The sequence below is a fragment of the Diachasmimorpha longicaudata genome, chromosome 16 (assembly GCF_034640455.1).
Source record: "Diachasmimorpha longicaudata isolate KC_UGA_2023 chromosome 16, iyDiaLong2, whole genome shotgun sequence".
Classification (NCBI taxonomy): domain Eukaryota; kingdom Metazoa; phylum Arthropoda; class Insecta; order Hymenoptera; family Braconidae; genus Diachasmimorpha; species Diachasmimorpha longicaudata.
In genome coordinates, this window is record NC_087240.1 from 3,490,323 (window position 1) to 3,510,924 (window position 20,602).

The window sequence follows — 20,602 nt, forward strand, 5'->3', positions numbered from 1 at the left end:
TTTAAATCTCTCGAAATCTAGGGGAGATAGAATATTTTTTATGATTACCTTTTTTGTAGAGCGAATTGAGTACTACCATAAACGTCATGACATGAATTTTGCTATCTCTCTTAGATTTCGAGATGTCTCGATTTAAATCCCCAATCTGGCAGGAAAATATTAAAAAATCGAAGCTCAAACATTAGGAATCTATTAAATATCTAAAAATGAGTTATCAGTGCAAAAATTTATTTTTTTAATTATCCATTTGCCTCAGAGTCTACCCTACCCTAATTTACCCTAATAAATTTTTTTTAAGTAAAATTTTTTCTCTCCCTTAATATAAAAAAATTAATCAATTTCAACAGCGAGACAATATTTTTTTCGTTTTTATTCTCATTTCATCGTATGGAATGAGCCCATAGCACTCAATTCAATTCGACGATTTAAATCTAAATATGACATTGATTTCAATATAAATCCCTCTAGTAATCCGAACGATGGACACGCGACATCGTGAATTCGAAGGCGTTTTATCAAGGAATTCGACGCCTCTGCAATGCATGCATCACTGAACAGCTTGAGGTTGTATCAAAAAGAAAATAAATTTGGCGAGTGGTAGGGGGCAGGAGGGAGGGGGGGGGGGGGAGAGATTTCAACGTGCTATTTATGTCATGCATGATTCGCTGGTTCAATAAGCTGACTTTCGCACCGTCGACTTCCACCGGATCATCCTCCCTTCTTTACTTTTTTTTCTCTCGATACCATTTGAAAGATTGTCAAAGAATTGTTTTTTTTTTAGATTTTATGTCACTGATTTAAGATGATGAGATTGGAGGGGTGGACAATGGACTGATGGATTGTTTTTTTAATGTGTTACAGGCGAAGAAGGAGATTTATGACGTGAAACAGCAGAGGCTGTGTCTGGCTCAAGATGAGTATGATCATCTCAATAATGCACTTACTACCCTTGGAGCATCGCGCACGAGTTGTAAGTAATTTTTTTTTAATTGATTGGTTGATAACAGAGAAGGGGAGGATGAAAAATGTTGGAGGAAATTTTTTCTTGGGATGATTTTTATTTTTTTTGGAATAATTGTATGGCAATTCAGTAGGGAAGTGGTGAAACAAGATAATTCACGTTGGATTGTTAACTAGTTTTTAATGGATATCTCGAAATCTAGGGGAGATAGGAAAATTTTTATTGTAACGTTTTTTGTAGACAGAATTGAGGTCTACAATAAATGTGATGACAAAAATTTCGATATCTTTCTTGAATTCGGAGATATTGATCGAAAACTGAGGTGAGTCGAATTATCTGGGTCTATCATTTTGTTGCTGAATTATGAGAGATTTTTTTATGCTCCGACAAAATGAAATAATTATTTATTCGCCCTTTGCTCGAATTTCGTCTGTTGAAACTCATTAATTAATGAGTTAATCCACAACACAGAAAATATTTCTTTCGAAATTTTTCAGTATATTTATCTCCCTCCAAGGAATTAATAGAAAAATAAAATTGGGGACGAGAGAAAAACTCTATTAATTATCTATAAATTGACTGGATTTTAAAAATCGAAGACCTTTCCATCCCCATGAGAATTCTTCATAGAGAAACCAAAGATATCACCACATTTCTTCATCGAACGGTTCATTCCCCCAAATAATCACCTCATTAATAAAGATTGTGTATTTGACTGGGCCTCACATTAGTGGTATTTCACTGCGATGTTAATAATCTCGATGATCAATTCACTGACAAAATTAGAGTGGCTCAATTGTACAAATCCATCGAGAATCGATGTCTTAATCGATGGCTGTCCATCAATCCCGTCAGGCCTTTCAATATGCATCAATAATCCATCAGAAGACTTTTTATTCGCGGAGTTTATTCCTTTTGACTTTGACTAGACTGACAATGAATTGTCATCGACAAATTCTCAATAACACACGATAATAAATTAGTTTTTCGGGTTAATTAATTATTAATTTACGTTAGAAGAGTTGAAAAAATAATTAATTAATGTATGAATTGTTTTTTAACATTTTAGTGTGCTCGAGCTCTAGCTCACTCAGTACCAAGTACGACCCGGATCTCCTCAAATCCGATGTGGCATTGGCGAGGGACCGAGTATCGAGACTCAAGAGGGAACTGGAGCAAATACGAGCCGAGATGAATTGCACTCAACGAGGAGTCGACACCCTGGCGAGGTAAATGCATTTTTCATTTTCCTTTTCATCCGCTAAATCCAAAAACACCGGAGTTGTTACGAAATCAGTAAACGGAGATAAGTTGACTCATCTCGCAGTGAAGTTTCTGAGTAAAATATCTCCGAATCTACGGGAGATAGCGGAATTTTTGTCATGACATTTATTGTAGGACTCAATCAGCTCCACGAAAAAGGTTTCAATGAAAATTCTGCTATCTCCTCTAGATTCCGAGATATTTGCACAGTATTTCCCGAACATATCTGGGAGGCCTTTTTTAGTAGAAAATTTGAGGGACTACTAAGAAGGTATTTTCCCATTTTTGCCTGCACTCTCTCTCTCTTCCCCTGAAATATGAAATCATTTGTGAGATGCAATGAATTTTCCGAGTCATCTCACCGCTCGTTTGATTGCTGCTTACTTAACTCGGAAACGAAAGGTGTGAGGAGAAATCATCGGTAATTAGATAGTGTAGCAACTCCAACCTTTATGATTCACTGATAGGTAAACTTAAATATGTTATATGTTAATGTTGATGTCTTTCGACGTTTATTGGATTGGAAATTATTTACCACAAATGACTTTAGCCCTTTTATATACCCATGGATGAGCCTCTGTTGTAGATCTACGGACAATTCCATCACTAACAAAAATAATCTTCTGTACATTTCCTCCAAATTCCATCAATCAATAAATAATTTTATCCTGAATGACTCTTCCAGCGTGGAACAAAAACTAAATGCCCATCACGGTGGTTGTTACAACATAACGGAAGCCCAGGCAATAATGACAGAGCTCCGTAACATCCAAAAATCCCTGTCCTCCGGTGAAAAGGAAAAAGCTGAACTGATGCAATCCCTAGCCCAACTAAAGGACGAACTCACAAGGCTACAACTCTGCGAGGGAAGTCCTGACGCAAGTACCCTGAGCCTTCCCCAGGAGAAGCTCAGTACAGCATCACAAACTGATTTATCCGGTGAGCTAGTCCCAATAGGCACACGACTCGCTGAAATGGCGAGAATGAGATTGCAATACGACGAGGCGCGAAAGCGAATTCAATCAATTCAACAACAATTAGCAGATCTCGAGGAGAAAGTCACACCAGGTCAGACGGAAAGTGACAAGGACAAGCTTTTGCTCTTCCAGGAGAAGGAGCAGTTACTCCGAGAGTTGAGGAGCATCACCCCAAGGACCAGAACGCACCAGGACATGAGGAAAATTCAGTGTGAGATAAGACGACTCGAGCAGGACTTGAACAATGCACTAGAGCTTTCAAACAAAACGATAACAGACAGAGTGAGATTACACGAGGAAAAACAACTGCTTCTCCAACAATTGCGTGATGCACTGCGATCGATGGCGATGTTGGAGGGACAGTTGAAGACACTGAGTGCGAGCACACTGTCAGTGAGCAGTAGTTCGAGCCTTGGAAGTCTGAGTACAACGAGTAGTAAGGGAAGTTTGAGTTCAGGATTGAGCTTCACTGATATCTACGGAGGACCCCAGTGTCTTGGACCTGTTCAGCAAGAACGACCTGTGGATATGGTGGATCTTCACAGAAGAGTCGATCGACTCCTGCGAGGATCAGAGCAGAATTTAGGAAGCATGGGAACACCATCACCTGGAAGATCACAACCAAGTCTCTCACCCAGGTCCAGTCTGTCATCTGTCAGTCCTCCGGTGTCACCACTTTATGAAAATGCACCGATGGGACCTCCACCTGCTTATGAGCAGGTGGAATTACAGAGGAGGCAACAGCAGAGGCTCTTGGGAACTGCCACTTCACATTTAGACAGGTGTCAGCTTGAGGATAAACTCGCTGAATTGAGACTGAGTCAGCAAGCCATTCAGGAACACATAACTGCCAGCAGTGAAAAATTAAAGTTCAGCCCTCAACCACCCTTGGAAATGCAGAGTGGAAATATGTCGCAGGGGAGTGGATTGGGAAGGCCGGCTTTGTCGTTATCTCAGGAACCTCCTTTGTCGCCTATTAGTGAAACACCACCACCTATTGGAAGTAGATCAAGGGCAAGTAGCTCGGGGACTAATACCAGATCAGTTTCTGCTGCTGTTTCTGATGAGAGTGTTGCGGGAGATTCTGGAGTTTTCGAGGCTTCCAATAGGCGGAGGTTATCTGGAATGCAGAGTGTTGACACCAGTTCATTTGGGGAGATGAACCTGGAGACTGCTCAAGTGCAAATTAAATTGAGGTGAGAATATTTTTACTTTACGATTTTCTTCTCTAAGACTCATTTTAGAGGAAAGTCATCTCCATGAAAATCACTTTCTCCATCAATTTTAGAAGATTATCAACTCGATATTCCCCAGATATTTTGTGATTGACTCATCTTCTTTAATCGAATCGTTCCTTAATTGTTATTCAATCGTTCTGGACTGTTTATTTTTTTTTAAGTCGTTTTTTTATTTATTTTATTCAGGTATTCAGTGAGTGATGGACTTCTCCATATCGGCATAGAGAGAGCGAGAAATTTGGCTGCTCTATTCATACCCGACAACACTCGAGTGTGAGTTAAATTTTTCTACTTAAACAATTTCGAAAGTTCCCATGCCAGGATATTTAAGGGGTGGTGGGGGTGAGGGGAGGCTGGAGGGGCAGTAGAAACGTTGAAAAAACAGGGGAATGAGGTCCCTATTCGTCTTGCTGAAAATGCACTTCTTTCTTCATCGCATTCCCAGCACCGGTCAAGCGCGCCAGATCTAAAATAGCCAGCACGATCTGGCCTAGGGAACGAGTGAAAGAAACCTTGCATCAGGGTCACTGTTGACCGTGTATTTTTTTTTTAAATATTAACTTTTTGTGTTTTCTTTTCCGGTGACTTTCGATCGGGTATTTATCGACATTCAGACGTATTGCATAATTGCTTCTAGGAAATGATTCGCGTAAAACTTCCTACAATCATTTCTACGTTGAAGTGTTGACAGGAATGTTGTGGAGAGAAGTTACGTGCGAATAATATGAGAAATAAATTTTTTAGGGAAAATGTTTAATAGACAAATACCAAGAAGTCGGGTTTGTGGAGAATCTCAGGGGTTGAAAGGGTTCTTCAAATATTCGGCTATAAAAACCGGCTTAGATACGATGGGAGCGTTTTTATTTTTTTTTTTCATACGAAAAATGTGTAAAAAATTATTTTTATCAAATCTTTATTTATATGAGAGAAGTATTTGAAAGAAAAATGTAGAAACATGAATTTGGCTAGAAGAGCCTCCAATATCTTCAACAATTCACCTAATAATTTACCAATAAATCAGATTTATCGTTAATCCCATCGTTGGAACAGATCCCTGCACGAAAAAAAACCTCTTTGCCTTCCCATCATAAAAACCAAAATTTCTCAATCCCACGCATGTGCCTGATCCTGTCAATGACATCAGCTGCCACACCTAGCCCTCCCCCTCACCCCTGGCCGGACGATGAAAAATTTGCAAAACTCCAAAAATATTATCTCCCAAAAGATCACTTTCACAAAACGCGTAACTCAATATCCTCATCCTCCCTCTCTTCCCCACCCACCCCCCACCGCCACTCGTTTTAACGAGATCTCCCGAGAGATTGGAATGCAATTATGAAATCCTCTTGACTGGCAAGCGTGCAGGAATAATGTTTTTTTTTCACATGAAAAATCTCGTGGTCTCGGTAGAGGGGTTTGAAGTAGAAGAAGAGATGGATATATTGGTTGATATACCAAAGCAAGTGTAAGGCATTTTGAGGTATTAAAACTGTGAGGGCACACAAGGCAACTCCTCTGGATCAATGACCAGGCTACCGTGTGGCTGCGTTAAAACGCCGTTATGCAATGATTATGGCCAAGTCCGTTGGTCGATTGGTGGGCACCGAGGAATTTTCGTGGCCTCGGTTATTGTAGGGCACCTCCTTCCTTCCCTTTGTAGGGATGAGGGTGGAAAGGGGGTGGAATCATCAACGGGCCGAGGGAATATTTATCATCCAGAGGAGTGATGTTAATTGAAGGGATATGGGAGGTGTTTTATCGAGTTGTCACTGCTCATGATTATTCAGAGGAGTCTAGAGCTCTTGTGACGTGTCAGGGTGCCTTGTATTTAATGCTTTGTATTTTGCTTTTACAGATATATCAAGGCCGCTCTACTGCCCATGCAACCGCCGATCAATCACATGTGCTGTACTAAAGCTGTGACGGATTTGCGGAAACCAACATTTGGCGAGAGCTTTCCAATTTCTGTTCCACTCAATAAATTGTACACGAAAACACTACAGGTCAATGTTTGGTGTACGAGTGGGGAATCTGAGGAGTGCTTGGTAATAACAAGTTCATTAAACTCATTTATTTGTTTAATTCGAACGAGATAAGTTGACTCATCTCTGAGTTGATTTTTTCAGTGGTATCTCTGACATCAAATAACATCTCTGGGATTTATATTTGTAAAAATACTTTTTTAATACACAATGGACTTTAAATTTCAAAAAATGTAATGTTCTCTTTTTCCTCAATTTTTAGGGTTCAGCCCAAGTCTCACTTGCAGATTTCAGTCCTGAATCACCGTCCGTAAAATGGTACAACATCCTCTCCTTCCGTTTCATGCAGCCATCAACCCCAGAGACTTCTTCCTCCTCAAAGCATCGTCACGACAAACAGGAGTCCGACATCTCGGTGTACCGAAGTGCCCAGTCCCAAAACACCAAAGAGGAGAGCAGCGACGAGAGTACAATCATCAGTTCCCAGACATCGACTTTGACGCGCAACCAGGGCTGCGAGGAGCTTCAAACGGCCGTCTCCCTTCGTCTGGAGGAGCTCGAGAATTGTCTGGGTAGTCCAGAAGAGGAGGACGAGGATCGAGACACCGACACGGGAAGCGAGGACAGCGACGAGGAGGGCATTCTCGTGGAGTTCATGACTGAGGAAAATGTCCTAGAAGACGTTCTAGAGCACGAAGAGGAGGGAGAGGAGGAGGAGGAGGAGGAAGAGGAGCTTGAGGAGTCCACGAAGACACTGGACAAGGAGACCAACACTGAGTGCATCTTCATACCGGAGCAGGGCAAGCAAAGAAAATTGTCAGCAGCTGGTGTTGTCCCAGGGGCTGTTCATGACGATAAAAATTCGATTTTCATCAAAAGAAGTCAGACATTTTCACCGAGTGCTGCTGTCAGTAGAAATCATTACATCTGTCGATTGAACAGAAGTGACAGTGACAGCTCGATGCCGCTTTATCGTCGTGGTGGGCCCTTTCAACGGAATTCCGTGGAGAGGAGGTCATTACGCTGGCGAAGGCCATCGTCAGCTCTCAGCTGCAAGACAGTTTCCAAGAAATCAACTCATTTACCCCAGACTGCCAGGACTTCTCTGGATCTTGAGCTGGACCTTCAGGCACAACATGCCAGACTCAACAATCTTCATGATGAGCTGAACAGGCTGAGGGACCTCAAGCAGAGATTGGAGAGTGCTAGGGAGAAGGGGGATGCTGATCTTGCTGGGTGGCTGCTAGAGGATCATAAGTTTCAGAGGCTCATGGCTCAGGCGGAGAGTGGCAAGAATGGGAAGAGTGTGGAAGACAAAAAGGTGGAGAAAATGCTGAAGAAGACTTCCAAGGAGATTTATAAATTGAGGAAAACGAAGGCGGGAAAGGGAAAACCCGATATTATATCTTTTAAGTGAGTTCAGCTTTAGATATTTTTTGTTGCTTTAATTCGATAAGCGATTAGGGCTTTTCCAAAGTACTTCCATCTTCATTAGTCATCTCTTCTAAAGACCTGCGAATTTCTAATCTGCCAATTGGCAAATTAACGTTCAACATTGATCTATTTTCAGAGAAAAAATGGCATTCTTCACTCGAGTGAACCTCAACGTTCCAGTTCTTCCTCCAGACGATCAGGAGTCCATTCACATTCAGCACAAACGTCACTCATCAGAGCCCTGCACTGGTCACATCTCACGTTCAATCACCCACACATCAGCAATAAATTCAACGATAATAAGTGCGCGAATTGACACTAGAGAATCGTCTAAAATCAGTACAAGTGTTCAAGTTACGACAAATGGTACTGACGTGAATAAATCAATCCGGGATATAACTGACGATAAAAGTGAGGAAACAAATGGTGAGCCGAAGAGGTACGAGTACGTTGTCGACAGAGTGCTCGGCGTTGAAGTTTAAAATAGAGGAGGAAAAAAACGAAAAAAAATCGCTGTAAATACATAAATTATTTAATTCCAAACGAATGTGCGATAGAACTATTTAACTCATGAATTCATGTATTCGAATCTTCACTCCAATTTGTTTCCTATTTTTCATCGACGATTTTTATTGAGTAAATGGGGTACGTCACCCACCGAGCAGCTGGACTGCGCCGTAAAACAGAGAGAAAAGTTGAGAAAATGAATAAAAATGTAGAAATCGTGTGCCTGAGATATCGAAGATATTCAATTCCCCTTTTACAAATTTAAAAAATTGGAAAACAAATTTTAGAGTGAATTTGTAAGGGAAGAATCCTTTTTTGTTGAGGATGTTTATTCGGAACTGTGCGTACTCGAAAAGTTTGTAGTTTTTTTATCTGCTGCATATGCTGATTAAACTCTTCAGCAACTTTACGTTTCAATTCAATTATTTAATGTTTTCGTCTATTTTATTTTTTATTTTTGAAGTCTCCCAATAGATCAATTATTGATTGAAAAATGAACCCTGTGGATAAAACCATTTTTTTATTTAATTGATTTTTATTTATTTTATTAATTACTCCCATTAACTGAAATGTTAATTTCATATGAAGGATTCGGTCACGTAGACTTCTCAATGTCTTCGACAATAGAAAAAAAATTGACGGAGTTATTTGACGTGGATAAAAAATTTATGATTTTTTTAGATTTTTTTTTTGTAGAAATTATTTGATTTTGGAAAAATGAATAAACATCCTTAAGAAGATTTAATGAGTGCCTGCAATTCTGTTCATTCTGAGGAACGTGATTTTCCTGCGCTGTGTAATTTAATAAGTGCCTTAGAATAAATGAAAAAAAAATCTCTAAACGAATGAAAGATGAAGGAAGAAAAAATTGCTAATACAAATGGTGATTAATGACATAATGTTTATGAACATCAGGTCTGCACAAGACTGGACATTCTGGTAAATTAATGACTTCAGTCTCTGGTTTAACTGCAGAGTTGAATTAATGGCTTTTTGAATAATTGAGGGTTTATAATCTCGGTAAATGCGTAGTCTTAATATGCCCAGAGGGGGAAAATAATTCTCTGCTGTTTATTATTTTTGTTTCATAAATTGTATCAAATGATAGACCCCCTGTGAAATTGCTTTAACTGAAAAATGATGTTAAAAATACTAATTAAAAGAAGAGACAGAGCTTTCTCTTAACCCAAATAAAAAAAATATATTTTTGTAAAAAAAATTTAGGAAGTTTAAAACTGTAATTTTGCAATTTTTTCTTTCAGCGATTAATTTGTTTATCAGGATTAATTGGCAGATTATTTTGGAAACATTGAAAAATAGTTTTTTACGTAGACTATGAAATTCTCTAAAAAAAATTGTTCGTTGAGCCCAATGATAATTTTATTGAACAGAACGGAATATGGAAAAATAAAAAAAAATTAGAGAATTGACGAACATTGAATTCATCGCATTTTTCATTTCTCATGTTCAAATATGTTGTAAACTAGTTGATCTAGACACGCAAGGCACTAATGAACGAATTATCGGCGAACCGGTATCAACGTCAAGAAGGAAAGCGCGATAGAAAATTGAAAAAAAAAAATCAGATAATTAGGGCTTCCGCAATTCAATAGAAGTCTTGCGTCGTTGGCGAGTCAAATGAAAGGGGATAATTATAAGGAAGAAGCACTGGGTTTTTATATCATAAATTAAATGTTGACTTTAGTAACAAAACAACAAGGAGAAGGAACATTGTGAATGTTATTTTAAATAAAAGAATTCATTTTTGTACATAATATTGTACATATACATCGAACGATCGCATTACACAGTAATAAATATTACTTTAAATCTTCACTATATATATATATTAGATATATATATATGTATACATATAACGTTGTAAAACAGAGTTATTTTTTAGATACCCAAGAGTAACTGGAGATGATCGATTGATAATTAACCCATTATAAATACTGCGTACGAAATGACGAACAGACGATTTAAAAAAATTTAAACACTGAACAACTAGAGTATAATGATGGAGTAGAGAACAATATGTATTATTAATGTTTACAATGAATGCTTTGTAAAAATGATTCGTATATAAATAATTGATGAAACATTAACTCGAGTTTTGTTTCTGTCACGTCTCACCAAACATTATTTACCAGTTTCAGTGAATGGAAACACTAAATATAATGAGATTTAATTATTTCTGATGAATTAACAATTATGAAATATCTGGAAAAACGGGGGTCGTCAAAATAGCCGAATATTGACTGGGAAAATTAAAATCTATATAAATAATTATGAATGTTGCAAATTCATAGTTAACACCTTTAGGACATATTGAAATAATTCAATAAAGAATTCCATCATGTCAAATTAAATAATGAAAATTACAGTGAAAGATCTGGAAATTACAATCGAACTTTCAATCGAAAGTTCAGATATTCGATTACAAAATAACGAAAAATATATTTGCAAATATCCATTTATGCAAGTCATTACTAGACAATTTTTAATTATGCTAATTATTCTATTCTAGAAGACGATTATATCAGTTATAGCCTCGAGTGAACTCTTTAATTAATTAATTATAAACATGACAAAATTCATCGAAAATTTTCCCTCTGGAACATCATAAATTAAATAAGAAAAACTATTAACGACTTTTATTCAATTCGCAAAAGAGAAGACGCTACTTACAGATATCTTGTAGACATGAGGATTCCGCCTGTAATACACAGAGGACGCCACAAATCGACGGTGGCGTCTCTCACCGCCCAGGTCAGTACGAACTTGGGCGTCAGTCTCTGCTTGAGTCTATGTGCTCTACCAAAACCCTGAACAAGTACCTCGCGACGCCGTGCACGACGCTGTGCACTGAAGTGTTCCACCTGTGGCACACAGAGGTCACCACCGATAAATACCGTGTACATCTCTGTACGAATCAGGTGAAGCTGATCCTAACCTCCAAAAGGTTACGGTCAGCGAACGAACAAAGCTTTCACAACAGAAGAGAAGTGTCGCCCTGTGTTTGTGAGTGTCCCGGGCCATTGCTGAAGTGAATAAACCCCTCATCTCTGTCTCACCCCTCACCTGGCACCCACTGATCTCCACCCACAACCCCAAATCCTTTGTCTCTGGACATAAACCACCAGCAACGTTAAAGCGTAATTGAAATGTGATTAAAACCAGAATTTAAACCTCGACGAACAGTGTATTCACGAAGATTGTCAGAATATTCTGCAAAAAGTCAATCGTCCTGGATGTCACTACTTCATGTGAGTCTTTTGCAAAAAGTCATCTCTCCTTCATTCTCCAGAAAATGAAACCTAGAAATTACGAGGATTGAAACTGATCGAATACCTGATACAGAAGGCTCGAAGGACAATCCATTGATTATTTCTATCATCACCAGTATCATCACAAAAATCTGAAAATAATCATTGACAGTCTGGACATTTACCTGAGTCCTGAACATCAATATTTCTCAATAATTTCTCTCCTCTCAAGAAAAAGTGCCCCTGAGCACTTCCACCCCCACGGGAGTACCTCCCTCAGCCCCTAAGAATTACAGAACAATGTAATTAACCATTGAAGTCTTCGTCATCACCTCATTATCAAGAAACTGCTCCGAATATTTTCAAAGCACCTGGAATAAACACCTGGAATTCTCAAATAAAATGCGACTGCATTTTTAGCTGATTAGCTGTCATTTATCCAAGATCATCAGAAAACTGCTCCTCCAGAAACGTCACAACAAAGTGTTCGGTCCCCAAGATGTCCTCAGACGAAATGAACCGGACAGCAGCAGTTCCCACAGAAGAGGCAGGTCAGTCAGTCTCCTCGACCTCTGCCCAGCCCCCGTCCAACGGTGATGTAACATCTCCAAGACCACCAGACCAGGCCAGTCGCCAGAACAATCTCCAACGAATTCAACAGCGCAAACAACATGTCTTCAACTGGCCCCAGGTGAAGAAGCTCCTGAAACTGGCGAATTACAGTGCCTGTCAGGTGGAGGACTGCAAGTGCAATGGCTGGAAAAATAGTCAGCAAGTGGTTAAGAGCCCGAAGAGTGATCTCCAACCCGTCGCCAATTTCTCTGATCCCTGTAGAAGCTGCACGCACACCCTGGAGAGTCACATAAGTCATCTCCCGAAGCAGAACGACGATGAAATAAACAAACTCCTGGGGATGGTCGTGGATGTGGATAATATCTTCATGGGAATGCAGAGGGAGGAGGACCCAGACACGAAGAAAGTTTACTACTACTTATTCAAGCTGTTGAGGAAGTGCATTCTATCGATGACGAAACCTGTTATTGAGGGCCCACTGGGCCAGCCACCATTCGAGAGGCCCAGCATTGCCAAAGCAATCACCAATTTTGTTCTGTATAAATTTGGCCATTTAACCCAGAGGGAGTGGCAGGCAATGTACGATCTGGCGAAGATGTTTCTCCACTGCTTGAATCACTGGAACTTTGAGACACCCAGCGCCAGAAGGACAACTGGCAATGATGAGGAGGCACCTGCGTACAAGATTAACTACACCAGGTGGTTGGTGTTCTGTCATGTTCCTGCTTTTTGCGATTCTCTGCCACATTATGATACTACTCTGGTGTTTGGGAGGACCATGCTGAGGGCTGTCTTCAAGTCGGTGTGCAGACAGCTGATGGATAAGTGTCACAGTGAGAGGGACAGGATGTCTCCGGATAAGAGGGTGCTGGTGCTCACACATTTTCCGAAATTTCTCTCGATGCTGGAAGTCGAAATCTACTCAGACTCCCCAATCTGGGATCCGGAGTTTAAACAGATACCACCGCCCCATCTCCACGTCTCCACGGACTCCAAGTCCCTTCTCACACGTCGTACTGGAGAATTTGAGAAAGTCACAGTCCCACCGAATGACTCATCTACGTATACAACAATCAACATATCCCCAGGAATTAAGAAGCTGACGGAGAAACGTCCACATCCTGAGGGTCGTCCTGAGGCAAAACGTCGGCGAATGGAGGATCCCTTTGAGGATTTACCTGAGGATACAGTCTCTGAAATAATCGCGACAATTAATGATCCTAACTACATGTGTGGACCAGACGCAGTCTTCCCTCCTAATGTACCACGAGATGAGACGGCGAAGCTGGAGGAGAGCCGGAAGATCATTGAGTTTCACGTGATTGGTAACAGCCTGACCCAACCAGTCTCCAAGCAAACGATGCTCTGGTTGATTGGCCTGCACAACGTCTTTAGTCACCAGTTACCCCGAATGCCGAAGGAGTACATCTCACAGTTAGTTTTTGATCCAAAGCACAAAACCCTCGCTCTGATAAAAGATGGCCGACCAATCGGAGGCATTTGCTTCAGGATGTTTGCAACTCAGGGCTTCACCGAAATTGTTTTCTGCGCAGTGACAAGCCAGGAACAAGTCAAAGGCTATGGCACCCATCTCATGAACATGCTGAAGGATTATCATATAAAGAATAACATTCTTCACTTCCTGACATTTGCTGATGAATTTGCAATTGGCTATTTCAAGAAACAGGGCTTCAGCAAGGACATCAAACTTCCCCGGTTGATGTATCAGGGCTACATCAAGGATTATGAGGGGGCTACGTTGATGCATTGCGAGCTCAATGCAAAAATTGTCTATACAGAATTTACAGCTGTTATCAGGAAGCAGAAGGAGATTGTTAAGAAGCTGATTCAGCAGCGACAGCAGGAGATACAGAAGGTTCATCCTGGGCTGACGTGCTTCAAGGAGGGAGTCAGGGGAATTCCAGTGGAGGCTATTCCTGGAATTAGGGAGACTGGGTGGAAGAGCTACGCACAGACTAGGACTAGGGGCGTTGCTAAGGGGACTCAGGGACCTGAACCCATGGAGGCATGTCTTGATATCACTGATTCGTTGTATAATGCTCTGAAGAATGTACTCAACAGTGTCAAGAATCACAGCACTGCCTGGCCCTTCCTCAAGCCCGTGGACAAGAATGTTGTGCCGGATTATTATGATCATATTAAATATCCAATGGGTGAGTGAAATTTTTTATCGATTTGGGGGGGGGGGAGAATTTTGACAATTTTCTTCAAGCTATGGCCATTTAAAAAATGAAGCAATTTGTCTATTTGCTATTTCCAAAAGCAATGAATCAACTAGAATATCAACAATAGATGAGATCATTAAATTTAATGTTGAATAATTAATTTTCGTTATCAAGTTAACAGTTAATTTGATTTGTTTTTGAAGATCTCAAAACAATGACTGATCGACTCAAGGCGAGGTACTACGTGGCCCGTCGCCTCTTCATCGCCGATATGACGAGAATATTCACCAACTGTCGGGTCTACAACAGCCCCGACACTGAGTACTACAGATGTGCCAATGCCCTCGAAAAATACTTCCGAACGCGAATGAAGGAGATCGGCCTATGGGACAAATAACCCGAATTCCAGTTTTAGTTTTCCTTAATGATTAAACAAGTATATTTGTGATCAGGATTCCAATATTCGCTGTTTACGTATCTAAGAATATTTAATCTATTCGATATATATTAGATTGATTTTATTTTTATCCTCGAATTTTCGTGTCTCCAAATGAGCTGTTGTCATCAAGCACTTGAAATATCGTCGATTTTTTTAAAAGCTGATGGAGAGAGCTGTCTCCACTGTGTTAACAACTATTTGAATTTTACAACCCAGTTGATTATTTAAAAATAAAATGGATAATGTGCACGTAATGAGTCGGTTAAATGCCTGTTATTTTTCTGGGTGTTTTTCATTGACGAGATAGTTTAGTTCTCAATTGAGTCTTTAATGTAAATTAGTTTAAGAAATTATTTTCTCAATTATTTCTGAATTTCGTAATTTTTTAATAGAGTAATTTAAGTTTTGAAAATTCAGGCAATAACTTTTCTGAATTTTTAATGTATTGAAAATTGAATGTGCTTCTGAATATGCAATCTTTAACTGAACAATCAATCTATCAATGATCATTTTAGATGAGAAGTCCAATTATCGTTTAATGTCATGATTAGTCAGTAATTCAGTGAACTGTGTCTATTAAAATTCAATAAAGTCAACGTTGAAAATTCAGATGAAATTGTGACTGAAATTTCAGGAAATTGTTAAAGAATAAAAATTGAAAATTTATTTAAATTTATTTGTATCTCACATTATCATTAACATTTGAAAATATGTAATTCATGAGCGATTTGGATCAATCCCAGGATTTACGGTTCCCAGAATTTTTTTTCTCAACCACTTTTTATAAAAAATTTGGAATTTCGATTTTCACGAATCCCCAAAAAAATTCTAGCAGATGGGGGTAACTCCACACTCAAGTCTCGCTCTCCATTATTAGAAAAAAGTCATTAAGAAATATGCTATATTTATACCCAGGAAAACTGGAGTAGCACTATTTTACAGCCCAATTAATGCTATTAAACTTGACCGTTAATTAAAGGATGTAATCCCGCGTTCATAACGAGTACTTTTCCCCCTCACCGGGAGAATTCAGAGGTGTTCGCACGTCTTGGAAGTCACTTAATGGAACGACGATCACAGCTCAACGTTTTTTGCCCACCTAAACTCGTCTCGTTGATTATTGCCGACGTGAAAATTCTTCAATGGGAGTAGAGTTCCAGTTTGATGAATTGCTTTGGAAATATTACGAATTCCATTCGATTATTTGCCGTGAGAGTACCTGGTGAATTCAGTAGCATCACCAGAGAGTAAAATAATGCCTAAACCAAGTTCCCTAATTTTTTTCTGAATTAATTTTTATTTTCAGCCTGCCATCTCGCAAATTCCACATTACGTGTACCATAATATATTTTTCCAACACTCGTGTGTAAAATTTCACTTTCCATACGTGTAATGAAAAATAGCTTTCGACGTTTCTGAACAAAATTAAAAAAAAAAAGAATAAAAGATTTGAAAAAAAGACGAAGTTATTTAAAGTTCTTCTCAACACTTTTGTTAATTAATCGATCGTTTTTGTCGATGCAATTGACTCGATTTGGCGTCATTAAGGGGCTAATGAATGGAATAAACGAGAAATGATTGAACGTCTTTTTTTTCAAATTTTTTTTTGGTTTATTACGACTGAATTCAGTTCCATTTCCTGAGGATGAGAAATAAATAAATTGATGTGGAAGGAAAGGTCGACTCGAGAGGTTTACCTTCGGGATTTGACGCCTTTTAGGGTCGAAGGTGGAATCGTCGAATGTATCGATTTGGTTTTGTCCATTAATCAGGCCATAACATTACGATAGATGCATAAAAACGTGAACTGTGACAAATCGAGGTCAAGGACAGACTTATGAGGTATTGATCTAAATTTCCAAATGTTATTGAGGATGTGATCAATTGTTGGCTTTTTACCGGTCCAAGAATATCGCCAGCAGATGGAATTTCTCGAGATATTTGTTGCAATTTGTCAATGAATTATTCAGTAATTTTTTTAATCTCCAGAATGAAATACAGCCGCTCAATTAGTTCTGTTCAATGATTCAATGTTTTTTTATCGAGTTTCATCTCTTATTGTTGTCTTCATTTTGTTTCGTTGATTAATTCAGTGTAGACTCAGTGGTAAAGGGGAATAAGTCCGTGAAACAGTTATTTTTTCAACATTCGGCTGTTTGTTGTATTGAATTAAATTTTTCAAAAGACAAAATTTCATGGAACAATTGAGAAGTTGGAAATGAATGAAAAAAATTGTTATTTATTTAGAAAGGGAATTCAAATTTGTATAAATTTTGGGGAATTTCGCTGTTGAAATCCAAAACAAGTTTTTCCCAAAAATATCAGTCAAAAAAATCTCAAAAATTTTCCAGCTCTCCCTTCTCCCAGGAAATTTTCATTTGAACTAAATAAACTAAATTTTCCCTCTTTCTCACGTAGAACTACAGCCGTTTGCATGCTCTGTTTACTCCTTGCCGGCTTCATTCATTCTCGGATCCTGAAAAATCACGAAAGACGACTAATTGGTCATTGAAATCCCCAATTAACATAAAAAAAATCATTAATCGACTATTTAATCGGCCTTGGATTAATTAATCGCACTGCATCTCTTCACTTTATCTACAAATTTCCCCGGAAATGAGAGAGTCTTAATTTCTGGGAATAAAAGCCACCGGGAAAATTTCATTAGCATATTGGGGGAGTGAAACTAAATGGCGCAAAAAAAGAGCGACAAAAAAATAATTGAAGATGAAAAATTTCAATTGTTTCAGTGAGACAATTGAGTACATTCAGAAGACACAATTATAGACAGTAAAAAAAAATTGTGGAGACGTGTAAAAGGCCTGTGAGATTATTTAGAGCAAGAGTGTTTGTACGTACGTTTTACCATATATGCTCAGGATATCACCGGATAAGGCGTAGAGGGGAGTTGATATAAAGACTGGAAGAGGTGTCTCACTGGCCACTTCGCGAAGACATCGAACAATTGCGAAAGATTATTCTTGTGTGCTCTAGTCAATCGGTCAGGATCTAAGGATTTAATATTTTTTGTGAGAATTTTTTACGTGTGAGATACAACATGTGCGACGACGATGTGGCTGCACTGGTGGTGGACAATGGATCCGGAATGTGCAAAGCCGGATTCGCTGGGGATGATGCACCCAGGGCGGTCTTTCCCTCTATCGTCGGCCGTCCCAGATACCAAGTAAATTAATTAAGGGGATTTTTGGGTTTAGTTTAGATGAAAATTGAGAGGTGGTAATGAGAATATGTCAAAAAGTTTAGCATTTAATTTTCTATTTACACTTTTTGGGTTTTATGTGTCGGATTTTTTTGAGGATTTAGTTTTTGTTTTAGAAGTGAATTTGGAAAATTGAATAGGTTGATTGAAAAATTTGGAAAAATCGAATAAATTTGAGAGGAACGTCTACAGCTCTATTTTTCTATTTTTACTCAGATTGTTCTTCGAAACTGTCTTCCCATCGGTTTCTTCTGAAGAAAAAAAGAAGTTTAAAAAAATTAAATTGTATTAAACTTTTTTCTAATTGTTCCCCCAGAATCTCCCACAAATTTCCGATAAAATATTTCAATCGAGCAAGTGCCACAAAGAATCGAATTCCTCTAACTCTTTCTGCAGAATAATTTCCATCAACTGTATCAACCGAAATCAATCAAACATTCCAACTACGCATTTAATTATGCATTTAAATTACCTGAATCATCTAGAAATCTAAGAAAATATCTCTCCAAAGGGCATAATGGTGGGCATGGGCCAGAAGGACTCCTACGTAGGTGACGAGGCCCAGAGCAAGAGGGGTGTCCTCACCGTGAAATACCCAATCGAGCATGGAATAGTGACAAACTGGGACGACATGGAAAAAATATGGCATCACACATTTTACAACGAGCTTCGTATTGCCCCCGAGGAGCATCCAGTCCTCCTCACCGAGGCCCCTCTCAATCCCAAAGCAAATCGTGAAAAAATGACCCAAATTATGTTCGAGACATTCAATTCTCCAGCAATGTACGTTGCCATCCAGGCAGTCCTGTCTCTCTACGCATCTGGACGAACAACTGGCATTGTCTTGGACAGTGGTGATGGTGTTTCCCACACGGTGCCCATCTACGAAGGTAAATCCTCACTAGGGTACACTCCCCGACCTAAAAGACATCATCCACCCATTTTCTCCACCCATAAATGGTCTGTCGTTCTCATTTGTCTTTGTTGACATGGGAATGTCATCATCCGAAATTAATTGACCTATTTTGGACGCCAGGGTATGCACTGCCACATGCTATTCTACGGTTGGATCTCGCTGGAAGGGATTTGACGGATTATTTGATGAAAATACTCACCGAGCGTGGATATTCATTCACAACAACTGCCGAGCGTGAGATCGTTAGGGATATTAAGGAGAAATTGTGCTACGTTGCCCTTGATTTTCAACAGGAAATGGCAACTGCCATGGAATCCAGCGCTCTCGAGAAGAGCTACGAACTTCCTGATGGACAGGTAATTTTTTTTTAGGATATTATGGCTGAATAGTTTGATATCGAGCCCTAGGAAATTCCTTAGAAAGAAAAAAAAGCTAGTGAAATTGTTTATTTGTTTTCTCTATTTAAAAGTCCCTTTTTGGTTTTACTTTGGCAAAACTTCTGCTGGAGGTCGATTGTAAACGATATGACGTCTTTGAATAATTTATAAAATTAATATAAACATCGTTTATTAATAATTTCAATGAGTTAAAAGCGAAAACTGCAGCCAAACAATTTCACAGAATTTTCACCGAAAAATCCTTTAAAAAATTGAGTTAATGAACATTTTGCCTAATTAATTATTTACGCGCACCAGGTAATTACGATCGGCAACGAACGTTTCCGCTGTCCTGAGGCAATGTTCCAGCCAAGCTTCCTGGGAATGGAGTCTTGTGGCATTCACGAGACCACTTACAACTCAATAATGAAGTGTGACGTCGATATTCGCAAAGATCTTTACGCAAATTCAGTTTTATCTGGTGGTACCACCATGTATCCTGGTATTGCCGACAGAATGCAGAAGGAGATCACTGCACTTGCTCCTTCAACCATGAAAATTAAGATAATTGCACCACCAGAGAGGAAGTACTCGGTATGGATTGGTGGGTCGATTCTCGCGAGTCTTAGTACATTCCAGCAGATGTGGATATCAAAGCAGGAATATGACGAGTCCGGACCATCAATTGTCCATAGAAAATGCTTCTGAGCTCGATCGACTCTCGAGTTAATTCCTGGTCCCTGGGACGAAACGTTTTATTAAAATATTATTTATTACTGACTAATCGAGGTGATTAATTCGTCAAATTAATTTTTTTTGTCCTATTCAGTCGATTAATTGAATGGTTCAGTTGATTAAGACAAATTTATTAATAGAATCTATCAAAAACTTTCGATAAGCGGAGCTTTATTACTGTTTTCTAGTGGTAATCCATTAATTTTTAAGAGCCTGAAAGTTTAAGTGATAATGTATCGCAGTTTGAAATATAATTTGCACTGTTTCAATAATTTATCATCAGTTTATTTATAATGTGCGGGAGTTTGTTTATTTATTCTCGACTATTTTCTCTAAAAATATTTTCTAAATTTTTTTTTCTTTGTATATACTTTTGAAAAGAATGTCAGGGAAATTTGTGGAAGGAGCACTCTACCAAAAATCTCCGAACATTTTCAAAAATCCATTTGTTGAAATATTTATTTCAATTTTCACGGCGAAAAAATTCTTGAAAAAAATTAATTCCGACGCTTTCCTTGGAGTAAA

General features: G+C 38.9%; 3 protein-coding genes across 5 annotated transcripts in view; all 3 read left to right on the forward strand.

Moving 5' to 3' along the window:
- The window catches only part of Kibra (kibra), a 67,020-nt gene extending 56,550 nt beyond the window's left edge, over positions 1 to 10,470 (forward strand). For all 3 annotated transcript variants that reach the window (XM_064135355.1, XM_064135354.1, XM_064135353.1), the window contains 7 exons: positions 862 to 970; positions 2,031 to 2,190; positions 2,910 to 4,397; positions 4,626 to 4,712; positions 6,295 to 6,484; positions 6,684 to 7,834; positions 7,992 to 10,470. In XM_064135355.1, the coding sequence (XP_063991425.1) occupies positions 862 to 970; positions 2,031 to 2,190; positions 2,910 to 4,397; positions 4,626 to 4,712; positions 6,295 to 6,484; positions 6,684 to 7,834; positions 7,992 to 8,337 (3,531 nt within the window). In that variant the 3' untranslated portion in view covers positions 8,338 to 10,470. The remainder of the gene's footprint in view (positions 1 to 861; positions 971 to 2,030; positions 2,191 to 2,909; positions 4,398 to 4,625; positions 4,713 to 6,294; positions 6,485 to 6,683; positions 7,835 to 7,991) is intronic.
- An 832-nt stretch (positions 10,471 to 11,302) lies between these two features.
- Positions 11,303 to 15,501, forward strand: LOC135169940 (histone acetyltransferase KAT2A). Its single transcript, XM_064135364.1, has 3 exons — positions 11,303 to 11,631; positions 12,052 to 14,378; positions 14,594 to 15,501. Exons 2-3 carry the CDS (start codon positions 12,131 to 12,133, stop codon positions 14,785 to 14,787), a joined length of 2,442 nt encoding a protein of 813 aa, XP_063991434.1. The 5' UTR covers positions 11,303 to 11,631; positions 12,052 to 12,130; the 3' UTR covers positions 14,788 to 15,501.
- A 2,114-nt stretch (positions 15,502 to 17,615) lies between these two features.
- LOC135169947 (actin, clone 403-like) lies at positions 17,616 to 20,349 on the forward strand. Its single transcript, XM_064135374.1, has 4 exons — positions 17,616 to 18,013; positions 18,561 to 18,939; positions 19,086 to 19,321; positions 19,661 to 20,349. The coding sequence occupies exons 1-4, from the start codon at positions 17,888 to 17,890 to the stop codon at positions 20,048 to 20,050; spliced, it is 1,131 nt and encodes a 376-aa protein (XP_063991444.1). The 5' UTR covers positions 17,616 to 17,887; the 3' UTR covers positions 20,051 to 20,349.
- Positions 20,350 to 20,602: the final 253 nt, after the last annotated feature.